Source organism: Crotalus tigris, unplaced genomic scaffold (genome assembly GCF_016545835.1).
Source record: "Crotalus tigris isolate CLP2741 ecotype Arizona unplaced genomic scaffold, ASM1654583v1 scf7180000020560.477907, whole genome shotgun sequence".
Taxonomy (NCBI): domain Eukaryota; kingdom Metazoa; phylum Chordata; class Lepidosauria; order Squamata; family Viperidae; genus Crotalus; species Crotalus tigris.
This window is the reverse complement of record NW_024098077.1, coordinates 344,761-366,340: the sequence shown is the minus strand read 5'-3', so window position 1 is coordinate 366,340 and position 21,580 is coordinate 344,761. Positions and strand designations below refer to the sequence as shown.

Below are 21,580 nucleotides of genomic sequence, written 5' to 3'. Positions count from 1 at the left end.
CTGTTCTGTTCTGTTCCGTTCTATTCCATTCTACTCCACTCCACTCCATATTTTCTATTCTTTTCTGTTCCGTTCTGTTCCATTCCATATTCTATTCCAGTGATGGCAAACCTTTTAGAGACCAAGTGCCCCAAAACTGGCCCCGCCCCTGCTCTGCACCCCCATCCCCTGTCCCGCCTGCCCACAGGACCACTCACCGCCTCCAGGGCCAGCCACAGATCGCCCAGGCAGCCCAGCAGTGCTATGGCGGCCACACCCTCTGCCCGCGCCCTGCAGCATCAACTGCCTGATGGGGTGTGAGGGCAGAGTCTTGTCTACGCTGCCTGGCTGCCATGTCCTTGGCTGCGCTGCTCCGCGTGGGCCACGCTCGGGGGGGCGACTCTGCTCCAGGGGGTCTGCTGGTGAGGAGGGGGGTCATGGGGGGAGGTAAGGCTGGGGCAATGGCACGTGTGCCCACAGAGAGGGCTCCGAGTGCCACCTCTGGCCCCCGTGCCATAGGTTCGCCACCACTGTTCTATTCAATTCAATTCCATTCACATCATTCCACTCAAGAGACCAACTCCAGAGATCAATTGCAGAGGTCAACTCAAGCAGCATGGCCAAAGAAGCAGGACTTTTCTTTAGGATGTGAGGGTGTACCTGGATGTGGGTCTTTTAGGAGAAAGATGTAGGTAGTCGGCAAGGAAGTGGTCAAGGGCGTTGTGCCCATTTTTGCGATCTTTATGCCACCGTGGCTAAGTGAATCCCTGCAATTGTTAAGTGAAGCGCTAACAGTTGTTAAGCTGCTTTTGTGTGTGAGCATGGGAGACCCTTCATTCTGAATGCCTTCGTTGGCCTGCCCAAAAAGGGGGCACCTTCTTTCCAGTGCTGAGTAGAGTTGTTGAGTTGTTGAGTTTTTCTTGGTTGGAAAAAAAAAATAACAACAGGATAACAGAGTTGGAAGGGAACCTTGGAGGTCATCTAGTCCAACCCCCTGCTCAGGCAGGAAACCCTAGACCAGTGGTTCTCAACCTTTCTAATGCCGCGACCCCATAATACAGTTCCCCATGTTGTGGTGACCTCCAACCACTTATACATCACTGGGTGCCAGGGGCGTGGCCAAAGAAAAGGGGGAAAAAATGGCGGACAGCCTTGTTTGGCGACCCCCATGAAATGGTTGTTCGACCCCAAATGGGGTCCCGACCCACAGGTTGAGAACCACTGCCCTATACCATTTCAGACAAATGGCTGTTCAGGCTCTTAAAAACTTCCAGTGTTGGAGCATTCACCGCTTCTGGAGGCAGGTGGTTCCACTGATCAATTGTTCTCACTGTCAGGAAATTTCTTCTTAGTTCTTGGTTTATTTTTATTTTCTCCTTACTTTATTTTTATTTATTTTTTGATGGCAAACTTTTTAGAGACCAAGTGCCCAACTGCAACCCAAAACCCACTTATTTATCGCCGGGTGCCAAGTGGGCGTGGCCCACTGGGTGGGTGTGGCTGTGGTGGTCATGGCAGACTGGGTGGGAGTGGCCAAGGTGGCCGTGATCACCTCAATGTTGCTCGTGGGGAGGGACACCTGTGGGGGCCGGGCAGGGTTGGGGGAGATCCAGGGGGTCTCTGCCAGGTGGGGCAGTGGGCAGGAGGCTCGTCCTGCAGGTGAGACGTGGCAGCTTGGGGGTGCCTTTGTCACAGGGCAAGGTGTGGCAGGGGCAGGGCGGCTGCTGCCTGACACCATCGGCCCACACACACAGAGGCCAGCGAGCGCATGGATGTTGGGATGCATCTGGTCATGTGGGACCTCGGCGAGTTAATGGGTGGCTGGTTGATGAGGGACGGTTGCCATCTCCAGAGCATGGCCTGTGTGCCCACAGAGAGGGTTCTGAGTGCCGCCTCTGGCACGCGTGCCATAGGTTCGCCACCACTGTTCTAGGTTGCTTCTCTCTTTGGTTAGTTTCCATCCTTTGCTCCTTGTCCTGCCTTCAGGGGCTTTGGAAAACAGCTTGACTCCCTCTTCTTTGGGGCAGTCCCTGAGATACTGGAACACTGCTATCGTGTCCCCCCTCGTCCTTCTCTTCATTAAACGAGACATACCCAATTCCAGCAATCGTTCCTTGTACGTTTTAGCTTCCAGTCTCTGATCATCTTTATTGCTCTTCTCTGCACTCTTTCCAGAGTCTCAACATCTTTTTTACATCGTGGCGACCAAAACTGGATGCAGCATTCCAAGGGTGGCCTTACCAAGGCGTTATAAAGCGGCACTAACACTTCACATGATCTTGATTCTATTTTCGCTAGGAACATTGTTTGAATATGCCATCGTGATTTGTAGATTATGATGTATGACTTAGAAAAAGCAAGTGCACATCTAAACTATCTGCCGAAGTTTAGATGTAATTCTACTATTGTGGTTCTCAACCTTAGTATTTTGAAGTTTGCTTGAACTTCGACTCCCAGAATTCCCAAGCCAGCAAAGCTGGCTGTGGAATTCTGGGAGATGAAGTCCACCCAATCTTCCATGGTGTAATTGCTTTTAATTTCTTTTGGATGAAGTCCATAGGAGACCGTCTCACAAAACATGTTTACTGTATGCAAGCAGAACATAAGGAAATCCAGAACAGCCCAACCTCATAAAATAATTTCGTAGTTTTTTTTTAAAGCAGCCCCAACGCTGCTCCTTTTCCTTCTGTTAATTATTAATTTGAATTTAACCGTTTCAACTAATTCAGATTAAAAACTGTTAACATGCTTGCAAATTCAGGGTGACTTTTGTGTCTTGTCTAGTATCGTGGTTCCCTGAAAATAAGACCGCGGCTTATGTTTTGTTACATTTTTTTGGCCACCAAAAGAGGTACCACCCCCACTCCCACCCTTGCCCTATCTGTATTTTTAGGCATGCACCTCGCCCCAAAACTAGGGCTTATTTTTGGTATAGGGCTTATATTAGACCGGGGTAGGCAACCTTGGCTCTTTTATGGCTCGTGGACTTCAACTCCCAGAACTCCTGAGCCAGCATGGCTCAGCTTGGAAACCTCTCCCTTTCCCCTCAGCATGGCTGGCTCAGGAATTCTGGGAGTTGAAGTCCACGAGTCATAAAAGAGCCAAGGTTCCCCACCCCTGCTCTATATCAGGGGTCCTCAACTTGGCTCTTTTATGACTCATGGATTTCAACTCCCAGAATTCTTGAGCCAGCCTGGCTCAGCTTGGAAACCTCTCCCTTTCCCCTCAGAATGGCTGACTCAGGAATTCTGGGAGTTGAAATCCACGAGTCATAAAAGAGCCAAGGTTGCCTACCCTTGTATTAGACCCACCCCCAAAAATCAAGCTAGGACTTGTTTTCAGGATAGGCCTTACTTTCAGGGAAACACGGTAATAGAAGAGGATCATTTTTTAAAGGTAGATGATGGTAGAACCCTTTTTCCAGTTTTTGGTTTTACCACGGGAATTGGGTCCAGAATCTTCACTAAGCAAGGTGGTTGTATAGTGTGAACCGCTAACAGAGTTGTTGTTGAGTGAGGACCACAGATTGTTAAGTGAGGACCTCCCCGTGACTTTCTGTTGTCTGCCAGCTAACCAAGTCATTGGGGAAGCCAGCAGGAATTTGATGGGGAGTCTTCGGCTGCTCTACAGCGGCTGCACATGGCATGGGTGTGGCTGGGATTGGAGTGATTACTCCAATCAGTGTTTCCCAAACTTGACAATTTTAAGGCATGAGGACTTCAACTCCCAGAATTCCACAGCCAGCAACGCTGGCTGTAGAATTCTGGGAGTTGAAGTCCTCATGCCTTAAAATTGTCAAGTTTGGGAAACACTGCTCCAGATGGCAAGAGGGCATTCTATGCATGGTATGCAAGTGGCTGTAGTGGCCAGGCTCCACATGACAAAAAAAAAAAAAAACAGGAGTGGGAGCATCTTACTAGAGCAGCGGTTCTCAACCTATGGGTTGCGACCCCATTTGGGATCGATCGACCATTTCACGGGGGTCGCCAAGCGAGGCTGTCTGCCATTTTTTTTCCCCCTTTCCAGCCTTACTTCTCTTGGGCTGGTCATCTGGTGGCCCAGCTGGTGGTCGGCCTGCTCCATCTCTGCCGCTTGCCAGCTACGCCTCGGCCGGCGCAGGGGGCGGCACCATGCATGCGCAGTGCTCCCTGGCAGGGAAAGTCCTCGACTTATGACCAGTTGGGGAGTCCTCGACTTATGACCAGTTTAATCCTCGACTTACGACCGGTTGGGGGGGTTGCGGCATTAAAAAGGTTGAGAACCACTGTACTAGAGCAACTTGCAACCTTCCATGCCCGGCTTCCCCTTTGACTGCTTGTAGGAAACCAGGGAAGGCACCAGTGTCAATCACATGACCATATGCTCCCTGCAGCCATTATAAGTTGAAGCTGCTGAATCACTGTACAGGTGCTAGGAAAGCCAGAACTTCAAACTCTATTGATAGGTGCCACTCGTTCAAAACCGTCGTAACTTGGAACTGACACTGAACGAGTATGTCAAGTTTCCGACTGATGATCGCAACAAAGTAGGCAGAGCTGAGACATTCCAATCTCCAATGCAAAACTTTATTGAGCACAGCATATCGGCACTGATGAGTAGAAAATTGGCACCGGAACAGCAAATTAAAAGTATAGAATCTCCCTCCCCCTTGACAATAGAATAGAATAGAATTAGATAATAGAATAGAATAGAATAGAATAGATAATAGAATAGATAATAGAATGGAATAGAGCTGGAAGGGGGAAAAAAATGGCAGATAGCCTTGCTTGGCGACCCCCGTGAAATGGTCGATCGATCCCAAATGGGGTCGCAACCCATAGGTTGAGAACCGCTGCTCTAGTAAGATGCTCCCACTCCTGTTTTTTTTTTTTTTTTTTCTCATGTGGAGCCTGGCCACTGCAGCCACTTGCATACCATGCATAGAATGCCCTCTTGCCATCTGGAGCAGTGTTTCCCAAACTTGACAATTTTAAGGCATGAGGACTTCAACTGGTCTTCTAGTCCAGCCCCCTGCTCAAGCAGGAGAACCTATACTATCTATCTATCTATCTATCTATCTATCTATCTATCTATCTATCTATCTATCTATCTATGAATGTCCAGTCTCTCCTTAAAAATCTCCAGTGATGGAGCGCCCACGATTTCTGGAGGCAACTTCTGTTCCACTGGTTGATTGTCCTCACTGTCAGGGAGTTTCTCCTTAATTCCAGGTTGCTTCTCTCTTCGATCAGTTTCCAGCCATTGTTTCTTGTCCTTCCCTCTGGTGCTTTGGTGAACAACCTGACCCCCTCTGCCTTGTGGCAGCCCCTCATCGCAGGTCATGTTCCCCAATTAAGTGTCAGACATTTGTTATGAGAAAAATCTTCAGTTCCCAGCCAAATGGTTCGCCGATGACTTTGCTTCCCAAGCTGGACCGTTTACAGGTGTGTTGAGCACTCCAACATACCCCGTCCCTCTTGCGTTTGTAGGCAACCTAAGAAACAATAATGGCTGAAGCAGAATAACGTTTCTTGGATGCTTGACAGATACATAGTCTTGTTAACTATTATGAGATATACATTTCACATCTTCTATTTTCTCCTGGATTGTCCATGACTTCAATTGCACGATGATGGGTTGATCTACATCAGGGGTCTTCAAACTTGGCCCTTTTATGGTTTTATGAACTTCAATTCCTAGAATTCCTCAGCCAGTGTGCCTGGCTGAGGAATTCTGGGAGTTGAAGTCTGCCAGTCAGAAAAGGGCCAAGTTTGAAGACCCCTGACATAATGTGAGGGGGAAATAATGCTAATTCAGAAAGAGCTAAACCGGTGTTTCTCAACCGCGGCCATTTTAAGAGGTGTGGACTTCAACTCCCAGAATTCCCCAGCCAGCTATGCTTTGTCCCCAACCTACTCTTCGACCTTGTGGCATTACATAATGCAGGGGTCTTCAAACCTGGCCCTTTTATGATTGGTGGACTTCAACTCCCAGAATTCCTCAGCCAGCATGCCTGGCTGAGGAATTCTGGGAGTTGAAGTCCACCAGTCATAAAAGGGCCAAGTTTGAAGACCCCTGGTCTACATAATTGAGTATTATCAATACTTAATGAGTAGACTCACTCAACTGCAGTGATTGGCTTAATGTCGGTGGCAACAATGGTTGTAAAATGGGCAAAAACGTGCTTAGCAGCTTCCTCGTTAGCACAAACATATTGGGCTCAGTTGTCTCCCTGTGCTAAGATGTGTATTGACAGCAACTTGAATCCACGGTGAAAATTCTGACTGTCTGCTCTCCGTTTTGTTTATTCCCCTCAGTTGCAGATCTGAGAGTTTTTGACTTCCTTCTTGTGGTCAGACATTTCGACCTCTGAGGAACGCCAAGTGGGATCTCGCCTTCTCTTCTGGGGAGGGTAAGGCTCCCCTCTTCTTCAGCTTGGTCTCCTCTGCTCCCCCCTTAAACTTTCAGAGACTGGGGGATTGCTATGGAGCCGAGAGAAAATTTAGGCCCGTCCCGGACGAGGGGAAGTGAGACGGACTTCTTGGTATCTACTATCGCTTCTGCCAAAGCTCCTTCTGCTCTTGGAGTATCTGGAGAGATCCTGCTCTCTACGTCCAGCTCTACAAAAGGGATCTCGGGGAGCGGAGATCATCATCGTATGGAAATTGAGGAAGAGGATGAGCTTGGCTCCAGGAGGGACGTGGATTCCATTTCCAACGCCGACAGCGAGAAGTGGGTAACCAGCGATGGCCTGGAGGAACAGGAATTCTCCATCAAGGAGGCCAACTTCACCGAGGGAAGCTTGAAGTTGAAAATCCAGACCACCAAGAGGGCGAAGAAGCCCCCCAAAAGCCTGGAGAACTATATTTGCCCTCCAGAGATCAAGATCACCATTAAGCAATCTGGGGAGGCCAAAGTTTCCAGAGCTGGGAAAAACAGCAAGGCCTCCAGAGAAGAAGACCATACTCACTCCAAAAAGAAGGTAAGGGAACGTTTCTTCTTCTTTGACTTGGGATGGAGGTCAGAAAGGACGGGCCGTTCCTTCTTGGCTTCAGTTTTCACAGAGGTTGAAAAGGGACATGGTTTCCAGGAGCTTTTTTTTCATGAGGGAAGTTCTCATGGGGCCCCCTGTTTGGTTCAACGGGAAAGAAATCTGGGTGTTCCTTCTTGACTTCTGTTTTCAGAGAGGGTGAAAAGGAGCACAGTCTTCAGGAGCTCCCTCAGATTTTTTCCATGAGGGAAGTTCTCATGGACTTTGGTGAGAGATGAGGCTCCATATTTGGTTCCTTCTTGACTTTTGTTTTCACAGAGGGTGAAAAGGAACATTGTCTTCAGGAGCTCCCTCAGATTTTTTCCATGAGGGAAGTTCTCATGGACTTTGGTGAGAGATGGGGCCCTGTGTTTGGTTCATCATGAAAGAAATCTAGGTGTTCCTTCTTGACTTTTGTTTTCACAGAGGGTGAAAAGGAGCACGGTCTTCAGGAGCTCCCTCAGATTTTTTTTCCATGAGGAAAGTTCTCATGGATTTCGGTGAGAGATGGGGCTCCATATTTGATTCCGTCTTGACTTCTGTTTTGGCAGAGGGTAGAAAGGGACATGGTCTCCAGGAGCTCCATCAGATTTTATTTCCATGAGGGAAGTTCTCATGGGCTCTGAAGAGAGACGGGGCTGCCTTGTTTGGTTCAACATGAAAGAAATCTAGATGTTCCTTCTTGACTTTTGTTTTCACAGAGGGTAGAAAGGAACATGGTCTCCAGGAGCTCCATCAAATATTTTTTCTATGAGGGAAGTTCTCAGAGATTTGGTGAGAGATGGGGCTCCATGTTTGGTACAACATGGAAGAAATCTGGGTGTTCCTTCTTGACGTCTGTTTTCACAGAGGGTGAAAAGAAGCATTGTCTTCAGGAGCTCCATCAGATTTTTTTCCATGAGGGAAGTTCTCATGGGCTTTGGTGAGAGATGGGGCTCCATATTTGGTTCCTTCATGACTTCTGTTTTCACAGGGGGTGGAAAGGAACATGGTCTCCAGGAGCTCCATCAGATTTTTTTCCCATGAGGGAAGTTCTCATGGACTTTGGTGAGAGACGGGGCCCCGTGTTTGGTTCAACATGAAAGAAATCTAGGTGTTCCTTCTTGACTTTTGTTTTCACAGAGGGTGAAAAGGAGCACTGTCTTCAGGAGCTCCCTCAGATTTTTTCCATGAGGGAAGTTCTCATGGACTTTGGTGAGAGATGGGGCTCCATATTTGGTTCCTTCTTGACTTCTGTTTTGACAGAGGGTAGAAAGGAGGATGGTCTCCAGGAGCTCCCTCAGATTTTTTTTCCATGAGGGAAGTTCTCATGGGCTTTGAAGAGAGACGGGGCTGCCTGGTTTGGTTCCTTGTGGACGAGATGAAATCTGTGTCCCTTCTGAACGGGGTCTTTGCAATCTAACATGGGACAACAACACAACAGGTGGACCAGATAAGCAGATGGAAGAGGGGGAGGAGGGGGCGTCAAAGACAAGGAACCAGATGCAATTAGCATAAGAAGCTGGGGGGGGTCTCCTGCACACCAGATGCTTTGCCAACGTGGGGGGGGGGGCTCAGCTGAAGGCGGTCTGGAAGAGCTGTTTGCAGGACAATATAATGGCCCACTCACAACAAAGGCCAGGCCTTGAAACCGGAAGAGCTTGCAGAGTTTTCCTGGTGTTGTGCTTAATAGCCCACCTCCCTTTTTTAATTTTGACTTTTGTTTTTCCATCAGAACAAATTCTAAGAGGATGCTTTGATTAAAAATTGGGGATGGCTAGCAGCAGTTTTGGCATGGAAGCACCCCCCCCTCTTTTGCGAAATTAGCATGGTTTTAATTTTGTGTGTCTGTGAAGGGTTTGGGAACTTCATTTGTGTGTGTGTGTGTGTGTGTGTGTGTGTGTGTGTGTGTGTGTGTGACCAAGGTTGGCATCCAACACCGTTCTGATGTCCCGTTTGTTCTTTCGTGGACTTTGAATTGAGAGACAGCAAAGGAAAACTGATTTAATTTAGATTTGTTTGTGTGGGAGGCAGGAACTCCTAAGAGAATGTTGTTTTGATTAGACAGCCACTTAAAGGGAGAAATTATCTGTTTGAAAGTCACTTTACTGATTGTGCATTTTGTGTGTCCGTTTGTGTACCCGTGTGTGATTGTGTGTGTGTGATTCAAATGGAATATATATATGTATATATATATATATATATATATATATATATATATATGTGTGTGTGTGTGTGTGTGTGTGTGTGTGTGTAACATACATATATTTGTTTGTGTGTGTGTGTAACATATATATATATATATATATGTTTGTATGTGTGTAATATATGTGTGTGTGTGTGTATGTAATATATTTGTGTGTGTGTGTGTGTTTCAGGCATCCAAAATTATTTTTTTTTTTTAGTACTGGAAAATCAGGTGCTGCTATTCTGGGTACAAAGAATCATTTTTATCTCTCGATTTTTCTGAATTTGGTAGTAGTAAAATCCAGGAGCGCTTCCCAAGTTGAGTTTGAGCAGGATAGCAAAGTCCCAAATTCCAGATCAGTTAAGATTTTAATATTTGTATCTGTGGAATTTGACGCACAAGCTTTTCTGCATGCTGGATGTCTGTAAAGATTTCACGCCGACTCTTAAAACATGGGTACTATCTTCTGAAATATTTTTGCAAATACAGTGTAATGATTCCCTGCGCTGTTTTTCTATCTATGCAAATAGCATGGCTTGGATAACACTGTTATTTCTGGATATCTCTTGGGATTAAAAGTACAGTAGCTGGTAATCTTTTCTCCCTTCCATTTCATCCTTGCTGTAGCTATGTTCACACCACACGTAGAAATAGTCAAAGTAGTAACAGCTGCATATGTGTAAAATACTATGTATGTTTAGTTGAGGCAGAGTCTGGAGCTTAATTGTGCAAATCCACTTTTGGTTTGGTTAGATTTGTACAAGAACATGGGGTAAATTAAATCAGTTGTGCAACTGTACTTTCCTTGGGCCTGCTTTAAAAGGTATTTTTGCTGTATGTTCTTTTACGTTTATTTCATGCATTATAGTCCTAAAAGAATTGGTTGGGTTAACACATCACACTTAGCCATAGTTTTTATGCCGTGGTTTATTAAACTATAATCTTGAGGTTACCCAATGTGGCTAAGCCGTAAACCAGTCACAAAGGCTGGGTTTACTAACCTTGTTCAGCTAAAACCGAACAAGCCACGGGTCTGTGTGTATCTTTTGTGTGTAGCCTGATGCCTCAACTGCTAGATCAAACTGACTCTCTAACGGGTTAGTAGCAAGTATCAAATCAATTGATGTCACTCAGCTCAGATAGATAGATAGATAGATAGATAGATAGATAGATAGATAGATAGATAGATAGATAGATAGATAGAAAAAAGATGATAGAAATAGATAGATAGATATAGATAGATAGATAGATAGCAAAAGGTTGATACAAATAGATAGATAGCAAAAGGTTGATACAGATAGATAGATAGATAGCTAGATAGATAGATAGATAGATAGATAGATAGATAGATAGCAAAAGGTTGATAGAAATAGATAGATAGCAAAATGTTGATAGAAATAGATAGATAGCAAAAGGTTGATAGAAATAGATAGATAGCAAAACGTTGATAGAAATAGATAGATAGATAGCAAAAGGTTGATAGAAATAGATAGATAGATAGATAGATAGAAAAAAGATGATAGAAATAGATAGATAGATAGATAGATAGATAGCAAAAGGTTGATACAAATAGATAGAGATAGATAGATAGATAGCAAAAGGTTGATAGAAATAGATAGCAAAACATTGATAGAAATAGATAGATAGATAGCAAAAGGTTGATAGAAATAGATAGATAGATAGATAGATAGATAGCAAAAGGTTGATAGAAATAGATAGATAGATAGATAGATAGATAGATAGATAGATAGATAGATACACAGTTAGAAAAGAAAAGAAAAATAGATAGCAAACGGTTGATAGGAATAGAGATAGAGACAGATAGATAGGCAGGCAGACAGATAGATAGAATAGGATAGATGATTGATAGGTAGGTAAGTATTTGTATTTGTATTTAATTTTATTTAGGTAGGTAGAAATAGATAACTAGAAATAGAAATAGAGATAGAGACAGACAGACAGGTAGGTAGAAGATATAGATAAATGATAGGTAGGTAGGTAGATAGAGAGATAGAAAGAAATAGATGGAAAATGGTGATAGAAATAGAGATAGAGACAAACAGGAGGGCAGACAGACAGACAGACAGACAGATAGCTGTCAAGTCATTTTTGGTACCTAGTAACCAGATAGACAATGCAGCAATAACTGTCATGCTGCCCGCATGGATAATTCAGACAGGATATCCTGCCTTCTATCTGTGTACTGTATCAAGTGTTTATCCAGTAAAAAAGATGGCTATGTTTATCAAACAATGTTGGTCGGGCCATAAGGTGGCTTTCCTTGCTGACATTTACCTGAGAATAGGACTGACCAAAATAAATTTCAAAATGATCTTGACGAGAAAATAACAGAAAGAATTTCGATGGAGACCAGCGCAAAGTTCTTCACTTGGGGGAAGCAGAACTAAAATGCAGAAATGTCGGACTTTGGGTTAGTCCTTGTGAAAAAGGTTTTGGCATAGCCTTCGTGACAAACAGAATGATAGACTTGCAACCAGAGGAAGCAGCAATGAAGTTTGAAATTTTGAGAAGTCACAATTTGGATTTTATTCTGTAATGGTGAGACCCCTATCTGAGTGCTGGAAGGGAAGGAAGGAAAGAAGGAAGGGATGAGGACAGAAGGAAGAAAGAAAGGAAAGGGAGGAAGGAAGGAAGGGAGGGAGGAAGGAAGGAAGGAAGGAAGGAAGGAAGGAAGGAAGGAAGGAAGGAAGGAAGGAAAGAAGGACAGGGAAGGAGGGGAAGGAAGGGAGAGGGAAGGAAGGAGATGAAGGAAGGGAGGGAGGGGGAGAGAAGAAAGAAAGGAAGGGCAGGGAAGAAAGAAAGGAAAGAAAGGGAGGGAGGAAGGAAGGAAGGAAAGAAAGAAAGGGAGAGGGAGGGAGAAAGGACAGGGAAAGAGAGAGGGAAGGAAGGAGTGGAAGGAAGGAAAGAAGGGAGGGAGGGGGAGAGAAGGAAGAAAGGAAGGAAGGAGAGGGAGGGAGTGAAGAAAGGAGGGGGAGGGAAGGAAGGAGCAGAAGGAAGGAAGGAAGGGAGAGAAAAGGAAGAAGAAAGGGAGGGGGAGAGAAGGAAGAAAGGAAGGAAGGAGAGAGTGGGAAGGAGGGAAGGAGAGGGAGGGAAGAAAGGAAAGAAGGAAGGAAGACTTAGAGAAGCAGAAGCAGGCTCATAGAATGAAAAACGTTTCCAATCCTCCTTGATTGGAGATTAGAAATTAAGACCTGTGAAAAGAGATTAAAAGATTGGGGACGTTCAGCTTTCAACGGGAGGTTAGATTAAATGACGTACGTGACTTTCTCATTCAGGGTTTTTATGAGTTTATTATGGCTTAATACTTCGATGAAAGTTGACTTTTGCCTAGAACGGAAACAGAAGTGTCAGGAAGTGAAACCAACCGATTCATGGATCAGGAGGCTTTTAAGAAGGTCCATTCCAGACGTCAGGGATTAGAGATTAGAGACAGAAATAGGAAAATCCTATTTGGGTGACGAAGGAGATTTTAAGTGGGGTGCAAAAGACTTTGCAAGGAAGAGAGAAACGAGTCCCGTTGTTGATCTTGAGCAGGACAGCAAAGTTGTCTTAAGAAGTGGAGGTAGTAAATTTTGAGGGAAAAGGATCGATCAGGAAGCAGAAAGATACAGGTAGTCCTCAACTTAACGGCCAAAATGGAGCCCAACATGTCTCTTCTTAAGTGAGACCTTGGTTAACTGCCCTATTTTACGACCTCTTTGGCCACAGTTGCCGAAGTGTGCAGTGTCTAAGTTAGTAACCTGGTTGTTAAATGAATTTGGATTCCCCCATTGATTTCGCTTGTCGGAAGGCTGCACAAGGGGATCACATGATCCCGGGACACGGCAACCGTCATAAATAGGAGTCAGTTGCCAAGCACCTGCACTTTGATCCCAGGGATGCTGCCAAGGTCGTAACTGTGAAAAACAGTCATAAGTCACATTTCTCAGTGCCGCTGTAACTTTGAACGGTCACTAAACGAAGCTTTGTAACTCGAGGACTACCTGAACGGGCAGAATAAGGGCAAGGATCCGATTGTTAGAATGATAGATTCTTGGGCTAAGAAAGAACAAAGTGAAAACCACATCAGCTGCTGAGAGATATTTATTTTTAACCACACTTTGGTGCAGGGGATCTTCAAACTAGGCCCTTTTGTGACTGGGGGACTTCAACTCCCAGAATTCCTCAGCCAGGCATGCTGGCTGAGGACTTCTGGGAGTTGAAGTCCATCAGTCACAAAAGGGCCAAGTTTGAAGACCTCTCGTCTGGATCCAAGCCCGCACTTTCATCAAAATGGCCGACTGAGGAATTCTGAAAGTTGAAGTCCACCAGTCATAAAAGGGCCAAGTTTGAAAAATCCCTGATCTGGATCCAAGCCCGCAGTTTCATCAAAATGGCCGACTGAGGAATTCTGGGAGTTGAAGTCCACCAGTCACAAAAGGGCCAAGTTTGAAGACCCCTGGTCTGGATCCAAGCCCGCAGTTTCATCAAAATGGACGACTAAGGAATTCTGGGAGTTGAAGTCCACCAGTCATAAAAGGGCCAAATTGGAAGACCCCTGGTCTGGATCCAAGCCGGCAGTTTCATCAAAATGGCCGACTGAGGAATTCTGGGAGTTGAAGTCCACCAGTCATAAAAGGGCCAAATTGGAAGGCCCCTGGTCTGGATCCTGCAGTTTCATCAAAATAGCCGACTGAGGAATTCTGGGAGTTGAAGTCCACCAGTCATCAAAGGGCCAAGTTTGAAGACCCCTGCTTTGGTGGACTATTACATTCTACACTTTGGGAGAATATTATATTCCTGTTGAGTTCCTTTGCTTTTTTCCCACAAGGCCTGAAAAGTTGACCTGTGCACAAAAAGTCAGTATTTACCCAAAAAAGCACAGGCTGCCCTACTTCAACCCTTTTTTTTTTTTTCAAGCAGAATTCAACAGGAAATGAGCAATTGAGTGCTTGTCCCAGAAAGGATGCTATAACCTCAAGTGAACAACACCATGAGAAAGGGAACTTCCAAGGAAATCTGGCGATTTACCGGAGTAAGCAACCTTTAAAAGCCGTTGTTTGAGGTTGGGGCACGGAGAACTGTTTTTTTGTTTTTTTAAAAGAAAAAAAGATAGCATGGTGAATTTTGCATCTTGAGAATTATAATCCACTGCATCTGGAGAGCACCTGGTTGGAGAAGAACAGGAAGATAAAGCATGTTTTGGACTCTGTATAGAACTTTAAGACAGTGTTGGCTGGCTGGGGCATTCTGAGAGTTGAAGTTCACACACCTTAAAGAACCTAACAGGATAGGATAGGATGGGATAGAATAGAATGGAACGGATCCGTATAGAACAGAACAGATATTGGAATATAGAATAGAATAGAAATTGGAGTCTAGTCTGGAATGGAATGGAATGGAATGGAATGGAATAGAATAGAATAGAATAGAATAGAATAGAATAGAATAGAATAGAATAGAATAGAATAGAATAGAATAGAATAGAATAGTTATTGGAAAATTAGAATAGAATAGGATAGAATAGAATAGAATAGAATAGAATAGTTATTGGAAAATTAGAATAGAATAGAATAGAATAGAATAGAATAGAATAGAATAGTTATTGGAAAATTAGAATAGAATAGAATAGAATAGAATAGAATAGAATAGAATAGAATAGAATAAAATAGTTATTGGAAAATTAGAATAGAATAGAATAGAATAGAATAGAATAGAATAGAATAGAATAAAATAGTTATTGGAAAATTAGAATAGAATAGAATAGAATAGAATAGAATAAAATAGTTATTGGAAAATTAGAATAGAATAGAATAGAATAGAATAGAATAGAATAAAATAGTTATTGGAAAATTAGAATAGAATAGAATAGAATAGATATTGGAAATGGAATGGAATAGAATAGAATAGAATTAGAATAGAATAGAATAGAATAGAATAGAATAGAATAGAATAGAATAGAGCTGGAAGGGACCTTGGAGGTCTTCTAGAACAGGGTTTTTCAACCTTTTCACCCATTGTACCACTTTTAGGATATGTCAACATCCGAGTACCACCAGTCGCCTAGAAAGGTGCCAAAAACTTGATGACCCCCCCCAAAGGAAAAAAGTGATGAAGTACAGGTAGTCCTCGACTTACAACAGTTCGCTTAGTGACTGTTCGAAGTTACAATGGCAGTGAAAAAAGTGCCCCCCCCCCAAGCCACAGCCGAGCAAGACACCTGCCTGCCCACCCGGCGGCGTTCTTGCTCCTGTCCGAGGTTTTCATTGTTGTGAACATTTCTGTTGAGGATTGGCAGCGGGGGTGGGGTGGGGGGTGTTTGGTTTTTATCCCCCCCCCCCCGGTCTGCTGGGTGGTTGCAGCAGGTTTTGGTCCCTTCACATGACCCTGGGACACTGTGACCGTCATAAATATGAATCAGTTGCCAAGCATCTGGATGTAAATCTCAAGACCCTGGAGAGGCTGCAACATTCCAGCTGATTGGCGCTTCTTCTGGGCTCAGCAGAAGCGCCAGGATCGGTGCTGCTTTCCAGCTGATTGGTGCTTCTTCAGGGCTCAGCAGAAGCACCAGGATCAGCACCGAGCTCCAGCTGGAGCCTGGCGCTGATCCTGGTGCTGCCACTGAGCCCTGACAGCCCCGAAGAAGCGCCAATCAGCTGGAGCCTGGCGCTGATCCTGGCGCTTCCACTGAGCCCTGACAGCCCTGCAGCTCCAGCTGTCTCTCGCTCAGGCTTGTGTGGTGCTGCCCCCGATTCAGCCCATTCCTCTCCCCCGCTACCCCTTTTCTAGGATGGTCACGTACCACCTGCCAGGTGCCAATGTACCACAGGTGGTACCCGTACCACTGGTTGAAAAGCCCTGCTCTAGTCCAACCCCCAGCTCAGGCAGGAAACCCTATACCAGGGGTAGGCAACCTTGGCTCTTTTATGACTCGTGGACTTCAACTCCCAGAATTCCTCAGCCAGCCGTTCTGAAGGGAAAGGGAGAAGTTTCCAAGCTGAGCCATGCTGGCTCAGGAATTCTGGGAGTTGGTCCACGAGTCATAAAAGGGCCAAGGTTGCCTACCCCTGGCCTAAGTCCTCCTGTTCTAAGCGGTGAGCCTCCTAGACCAGGGCTAGGCAACCTTGGCTCTTTCATGACTCGTGGACTTCAACTCCCAGAATTCCTGAGCCAGCCATGCTGGCTGTGGAATTCTGGGAGTTGAAGTCCACATGCCTTAAAATTGTCAAGGTTGAGAAACACTGTGCTAGGGAAAAGGGAGAGGTTTCCAAGCTGAGCCATGCTGGCTTAGGAATTCTGGGAGTTGAAGTCCATGAGTCATAAAGCGGCCTAGGCCTAGGCCAGAGGTAGGCCACCTTGGCCCTTTTATGACTGGTGGACTTCAACTCCCAGAATTCCTGAGCCAGCCACGCTGAGGGGAAAGGAAGAGATTTCCAAGCTGAGCCCTGCTGGCTCAGGAATTCTGGGAGTTGAAGTCCATGAGTCATAAAAGAGCCAAGGTTGACTACCCCTGGCCTATACCTTTTCAAACAAAGCTTGGGGAAGCCTTGGTGCAGAAGCTGACAGTCTCTTTGTTCCTCCTTTCTTTCATTTACTTTCCCGCATTCCCGTCTTCTCTCCAGGGAGACCTTTTTCATCAAAGCCAAATTCTCCTTCGGCTCCCTTCGCCTTGCCCAATTTGCTGCTCCAGGGAATGAATGAAAAAAATGCATCTTTTTAAGCATCTTGCTTAGCCTTATCAGCTCGAGATAAGGAGCTCTGGATCTGTTTTGGAAAGAGCAATTGTCTCCTGCAGCTTCTGAGGGAATATCTTGAAGGGGTTCAGATTAGGTCAGAGCTCAAATTCCCGTATAAACTTTGGAGGGTTACGGTTTGGTTTGCATTCAAAGGAAGCTCCCAGGCGGATTCTGCTGGCCTCTTTCAAAAGTGGTGACGTTTTTTTCAACAAACTGGAAAACATTTTGTCTGCTTACAAGGAGTGGGAGAAACAATATCTTTTTTTTGGGGGGGGGGGGGGACTGACATCAATTAATCAATCTGCACCAGCCTATCCAGAACAGGCACGTTCAGATGAGCTGGCCGCTGTTTGGGAATTTATTTATTTATTTGCAATTTTTTTTAAAAAAATCCTGCCTTTATTGCTTTTGTAAGTAACTCAGTGTATTGAATCTGCCAAATAGTCCTTCCCCCTCCTTTTTTACCCCACAACAGCCCTGTGAGGTGGGTTGGGCTGAAAGAGAGGAACTGGCCTAAAGTCGCTTAGCTGGCGTTCGTGCCTAAGGCAGGACTAGAACTCCCAGTCTCCTGGTGACTGGGCCAGAGTCATTCGATCGATTTTTATGCCTAAGGCAGGAGTAGAACTCACAGTCACCTGGTGATTGACTCAAAGTCACCCAGCCGGCTTTCATTCCTAAAGTGGGACTAGAACTCCCAGTCTCCTGGTGATAGGCCCAAAGTCGTAATTCGGATTCAACCCTTAGCTTGCAACCATCTGGAGATCCATCTTGGTGGATTTGCACAACGAAGGAGTGAGATTGAACTCCACCAGGGGCTGTTTTAGAAACCAGGAGGGGCTGTTTTAGAAACCAGGAGACCGTGAGCTCTAGTTCCGCCTTGGGATGAAAGTCGGGATGAAAGTCTCCTGAATGGCTTTGGACCATCAGCGGGAGATGATGAGTTTAGTCCTGACTTAGGCATGAAAGCCATCCGGGTGACTTTGGCCCAATCACTAGGAGATGGTGAGTTATAGTCCCGCTTTAGGCATGAAAGGTACTTAGGTGTCTTTGAATCATCACCAGGAGACTGTGAGTTCTAGTCCCGACTTAGACATGAAAGCTGTCTGGGTGACTGTGCTCCAATCACTAGGAGATGATGAGTTATAGTCCCGCTTTAGGCATGAAAGCTACTTGGGTGGCTTTGAATCATTACTAGGAGACTGTGAGTTCTAGTCCCGGCTTAAGCATGAAGGCTGTCTGGGTGACTTTGGTCCAATCACTAGGAGATGGTGAGTTATAGTGCCGCTTTAAGCGTGAAAGCTACTTAGGTGGCTGAATCATCACCAGGAGACAGTGAGTTCTAGTCCCGGCTTAAGCATGAAGGCTGTCTGGGTGACTTTGGTCCAATCACCAAGAGACTGGGAGTTCTAGTCCCGGCTTAGGTGTGAAAGCCAGTTGGGTGACTCTTGAGAGCTAATCTTTCTCTCTCAGCCCAGTCCATCTGGTAGTTGTTGAGAACATGATGTGCACCCGCCTGATGTTGTGCGAAATCAAGGCAGGATCTAAATCTAATCAAATGCATGTCTTTAAAAAACAATCCATCTTCATTTGATTTTCCAAGCGCCTAGTTTCTCAGCCAAAGTTTGCTGGTAGTCGGAGCTGGAAGCCTTGGGTTGCCTTGGAGGGCTGAGGTTGTAAAATTTTCTTTGACACAGATTTACAGTGGGAATGCAGACAGACCTGTATCCCGGTGAGCCGGCTCTGAAGAACCTTCCTTTTGGGATTTACGAGCAGACGCTGCCTAAGTCTGTTGTTTGAAGTTGTCGCGCATCTGTAATTTCCTGACCTAACAACCTACCAAAGCAGGGCTTGGGCTTCTAATGAGTTGCTTGCCGAAACTTCCAGGCCTGAGACGAAGAACACTAAAAATAGGTGGTTAGGAGAGTTTTGAAGTCTTTTGAGTCTCAAGATGATTATTCTGCTTGGAAAAATCCACCCAGTGTGGTACGAATAAGGTAGGGAGATGATCTGATGTTCGTTGGTTTTGTTTTTTTGGATCCTGTCTTTCCTCCAGGAAACTCGAGAGAGAGATCCTTCCTTCTTTCCTTCCTTCCTTCCTTCCTTCCTTCCTTCCTTCCTTCCTTCCTTCCTTCCTTCCTTCCTTCCTTCCTTCTTTCCCTCCTTCCTTCCTGCCTTCCCTCCTTCCCTTCCCTTTTTCCCTCTTTTCCTCTTTCCTTCCCTCCCTCTCTCCCTTCCCCTCTTTCTTTTCATTCCTTCCTTCCTTCCTCCTTCCTTTTCCTTTAATTCCTTCCTTCCTTCCCTCCTTCCCCACTCCCCCTTCCTTCCTTCCTTCCTTCCTTCCTTCCTTCCTTCCTTCCTTCCTTCCTCTTCTTTCCTTCCTTCCTTCCCCCTCCCCCTTCCTTCCTTCCTTCCTTCCCTCCTTCCTTCCCCACTCCCTTCTTTTCCCCTTCCTTCCTTCCCTCCTTCCCCACTCCCCCTTCCTTCCTTCTTTCCTTCCCTCCCTCCTTCCTCCCCTTCCCTTTTCCCCTCTTTTCCTCTTTCCTTCCCTCCCTCTCTCCCTTCCCCTCTTTCTTTTCCTTCCTTCCTTCCTTCCTTCCCTCCTCCCTTCCTTCCTCCTTCCTTTTCCTTCTTTAATTCCTTCCTTTCTTCTCCCTCTTTCTTTTCACTTCTTCCTTCCTTCCTTCCTTCCTTCCTTTCTTCCTTCCTTCCTTCCTTCCTTTTCCTTCCTTCTTTAATTCCTTCTTTTCTTCCCTCCCTTTCCTTCCCTTTGACAGGAAAGGTCATAATACGGGGCAGCGTTTGCTTCAAAACTGTCTCGCTTAGCGACATAAATTTGGGAGGTCTATTGTGGTCGTAAATCGAGAACTATCTGTACCAACAAAACCATTTTCATGACTGAAACTTCCAAATGGGTGCAACCTGGATTCAGTTGCTTGTGATCGACTCACAAAGCTTCCACCTCTTTGAAGGAACGTGGCTAATTCAATTTAATTCAGAGTAGAGTTGGAAGGGACCTTGGAGGTCATCTAGTCCAACCCTCTACTCAAGCAGGAGACCCTACACCATTTCAGACAAGTGGCTGTCCAGTCTCTTCTTAAAAACCTCTGCTGACTCATCTAAGGCTACATCTTAGACTAATCTAAAGTACATTCCGACAACCTCGACTGAGGAATACTTGTGGAAACACAAGCATGTTATTACTACGGGTCACAGCTACCACGGTGCCATCCCATGCAAATCCCTGCTGCCAAATGCGGTGTTTTAATCCCCCCACTCCATCTTAACTTGGACCCGCTTGGAAGAGTTTTGTGTGGTTTATTTTAATCGTTTGCTCCAACCAAACCATTGTTTATCCCACTCAGGCTGCGGAAGATTTGGATTTTCCTTTCGACAGAACTCAAATCTATCCGTTTCTCTGGAGGGGAAACCAACAAACCAACAAACGAAAAAATAAAATCCCAAACGCACACCCCTATAAGACCCCCCATTTGTTGTGTTTGCGGCTGTCGTCATTCACAAGCAGCCTTGGCATTTTGTGAAGGTAGGTTTTTGAGGGGAAAAAAAAAACCCTTAACATCCTGCAAATTCTCCCCCTCATAAGCAGGCTGTTTATTTTCTTCTCACCCCAGCTGTTTGCGAAAGCCTTTTTTTTCAGGAGAAAAAGGGAGAGGTTTCTTTTTGAAACCCTCCCCCACCAAAAAAAAATTACACACACACACACAGAAACACACAAGAGTCAATTAGCAAGCCGGCCCCAGTTTTCCCTCTCTTTTCTCATCCTCCCTTGATTGTGTTTTGAGAGTCGGGTGGTTGGGCGATTCCCGATTTCTGAGGCCGTCTCTTTGCACAATCCGGCTTGCTTTTTTTTTGTTCATTTCCCCCTGATTACTTGTCTTATCTGTTTATCTGGAATAATTTTTCCCCTCACACGGTTGCGTTGCGGTAAGGCGTGAAGCGCCGTTTCTTAGAAAAAAAACGGCAGCTGCGCCCCTCGCCACATTTGAGCGGCCTTTTCATTCAAGGCGCCTTAATGGCCCTTTGTGCAAACGGCGGGCGAGGGGCGACCCCACTGTGCCTGCTTCTGTCCCATCCCACCCCCCAGCCCCGTTGTTTGAATCACGGGAGCACCCCTCTTTTCTCTCTCCCCCCCTTTTTTTTTCATCCGTACTCCTGCATATGTATGGAAAGAACCATCTGCTCCTCTCTTGGCTTCTTTCTTTCTCTCGTTCTGTTTCTTTTTCTCTTTTTTTTGTGTGTGTGTGTGTTTTTCTTGCAGGCTTTTTCCTCTTTTGTTCCGAAAGGGGGGGGGGGAAACACCTCAAATCAGGCCAGTGTGTTTGCAAAGGTTTCTCTCGCTCTCTCTTTTTTTTCTTTTTAATTATTATTATTTTTTTCTTCCCTCGAAGGGCTGGCATTGTGTCTCCTCCTCGCTCCCCGTGGAAAAGTCACCCCCTTTATCCTTCTTTGCCGTGTCTCGAATTCAATTCCCTGCCATCCATCCATCCATCCATCGGCCGCGTCGCAGCTGCTGTCCTCAGCTGGGGGAAGCAGCTTCCACTTCTCCACCATGCCCTCCCCGTTTCCAAAATAAATAAAATTAAAAACCAAAGTGTTAATCTCCCTAAAGGCAGAAGGCAGATTTCTCCCCTCTTTCCCGTATAACGTCCCCGTTCAGTATAGCTAGGCTGC

The 21,580-nt window shown here is 45.5% G+C and overlaps 1 protein-coding gene across 1 annotated transcript in view; it reads left to right on the top strand.

The window, feature by feature from the left end:
- SETBP1 (SET binding protein 1) overlaps positions 1-21,580 on the top strand; it is a 292,143-nt gene that overhangs the window by 17,169 nt on the left and 253,394 nt on the right. Inside the window, exon 2 of the mRNA XM_039367099.1 lies at positions 6,276-6,940. Coding sequence (XP_039223033.1) covers positions 6,443-6,940 — 498 coding nt within the window. The 5' untranslated portion in view covers positions 6,276-6,442. The remainder of the gene's footprint in view (positions 1-6,275; positions 6,941-21,580) is intronic.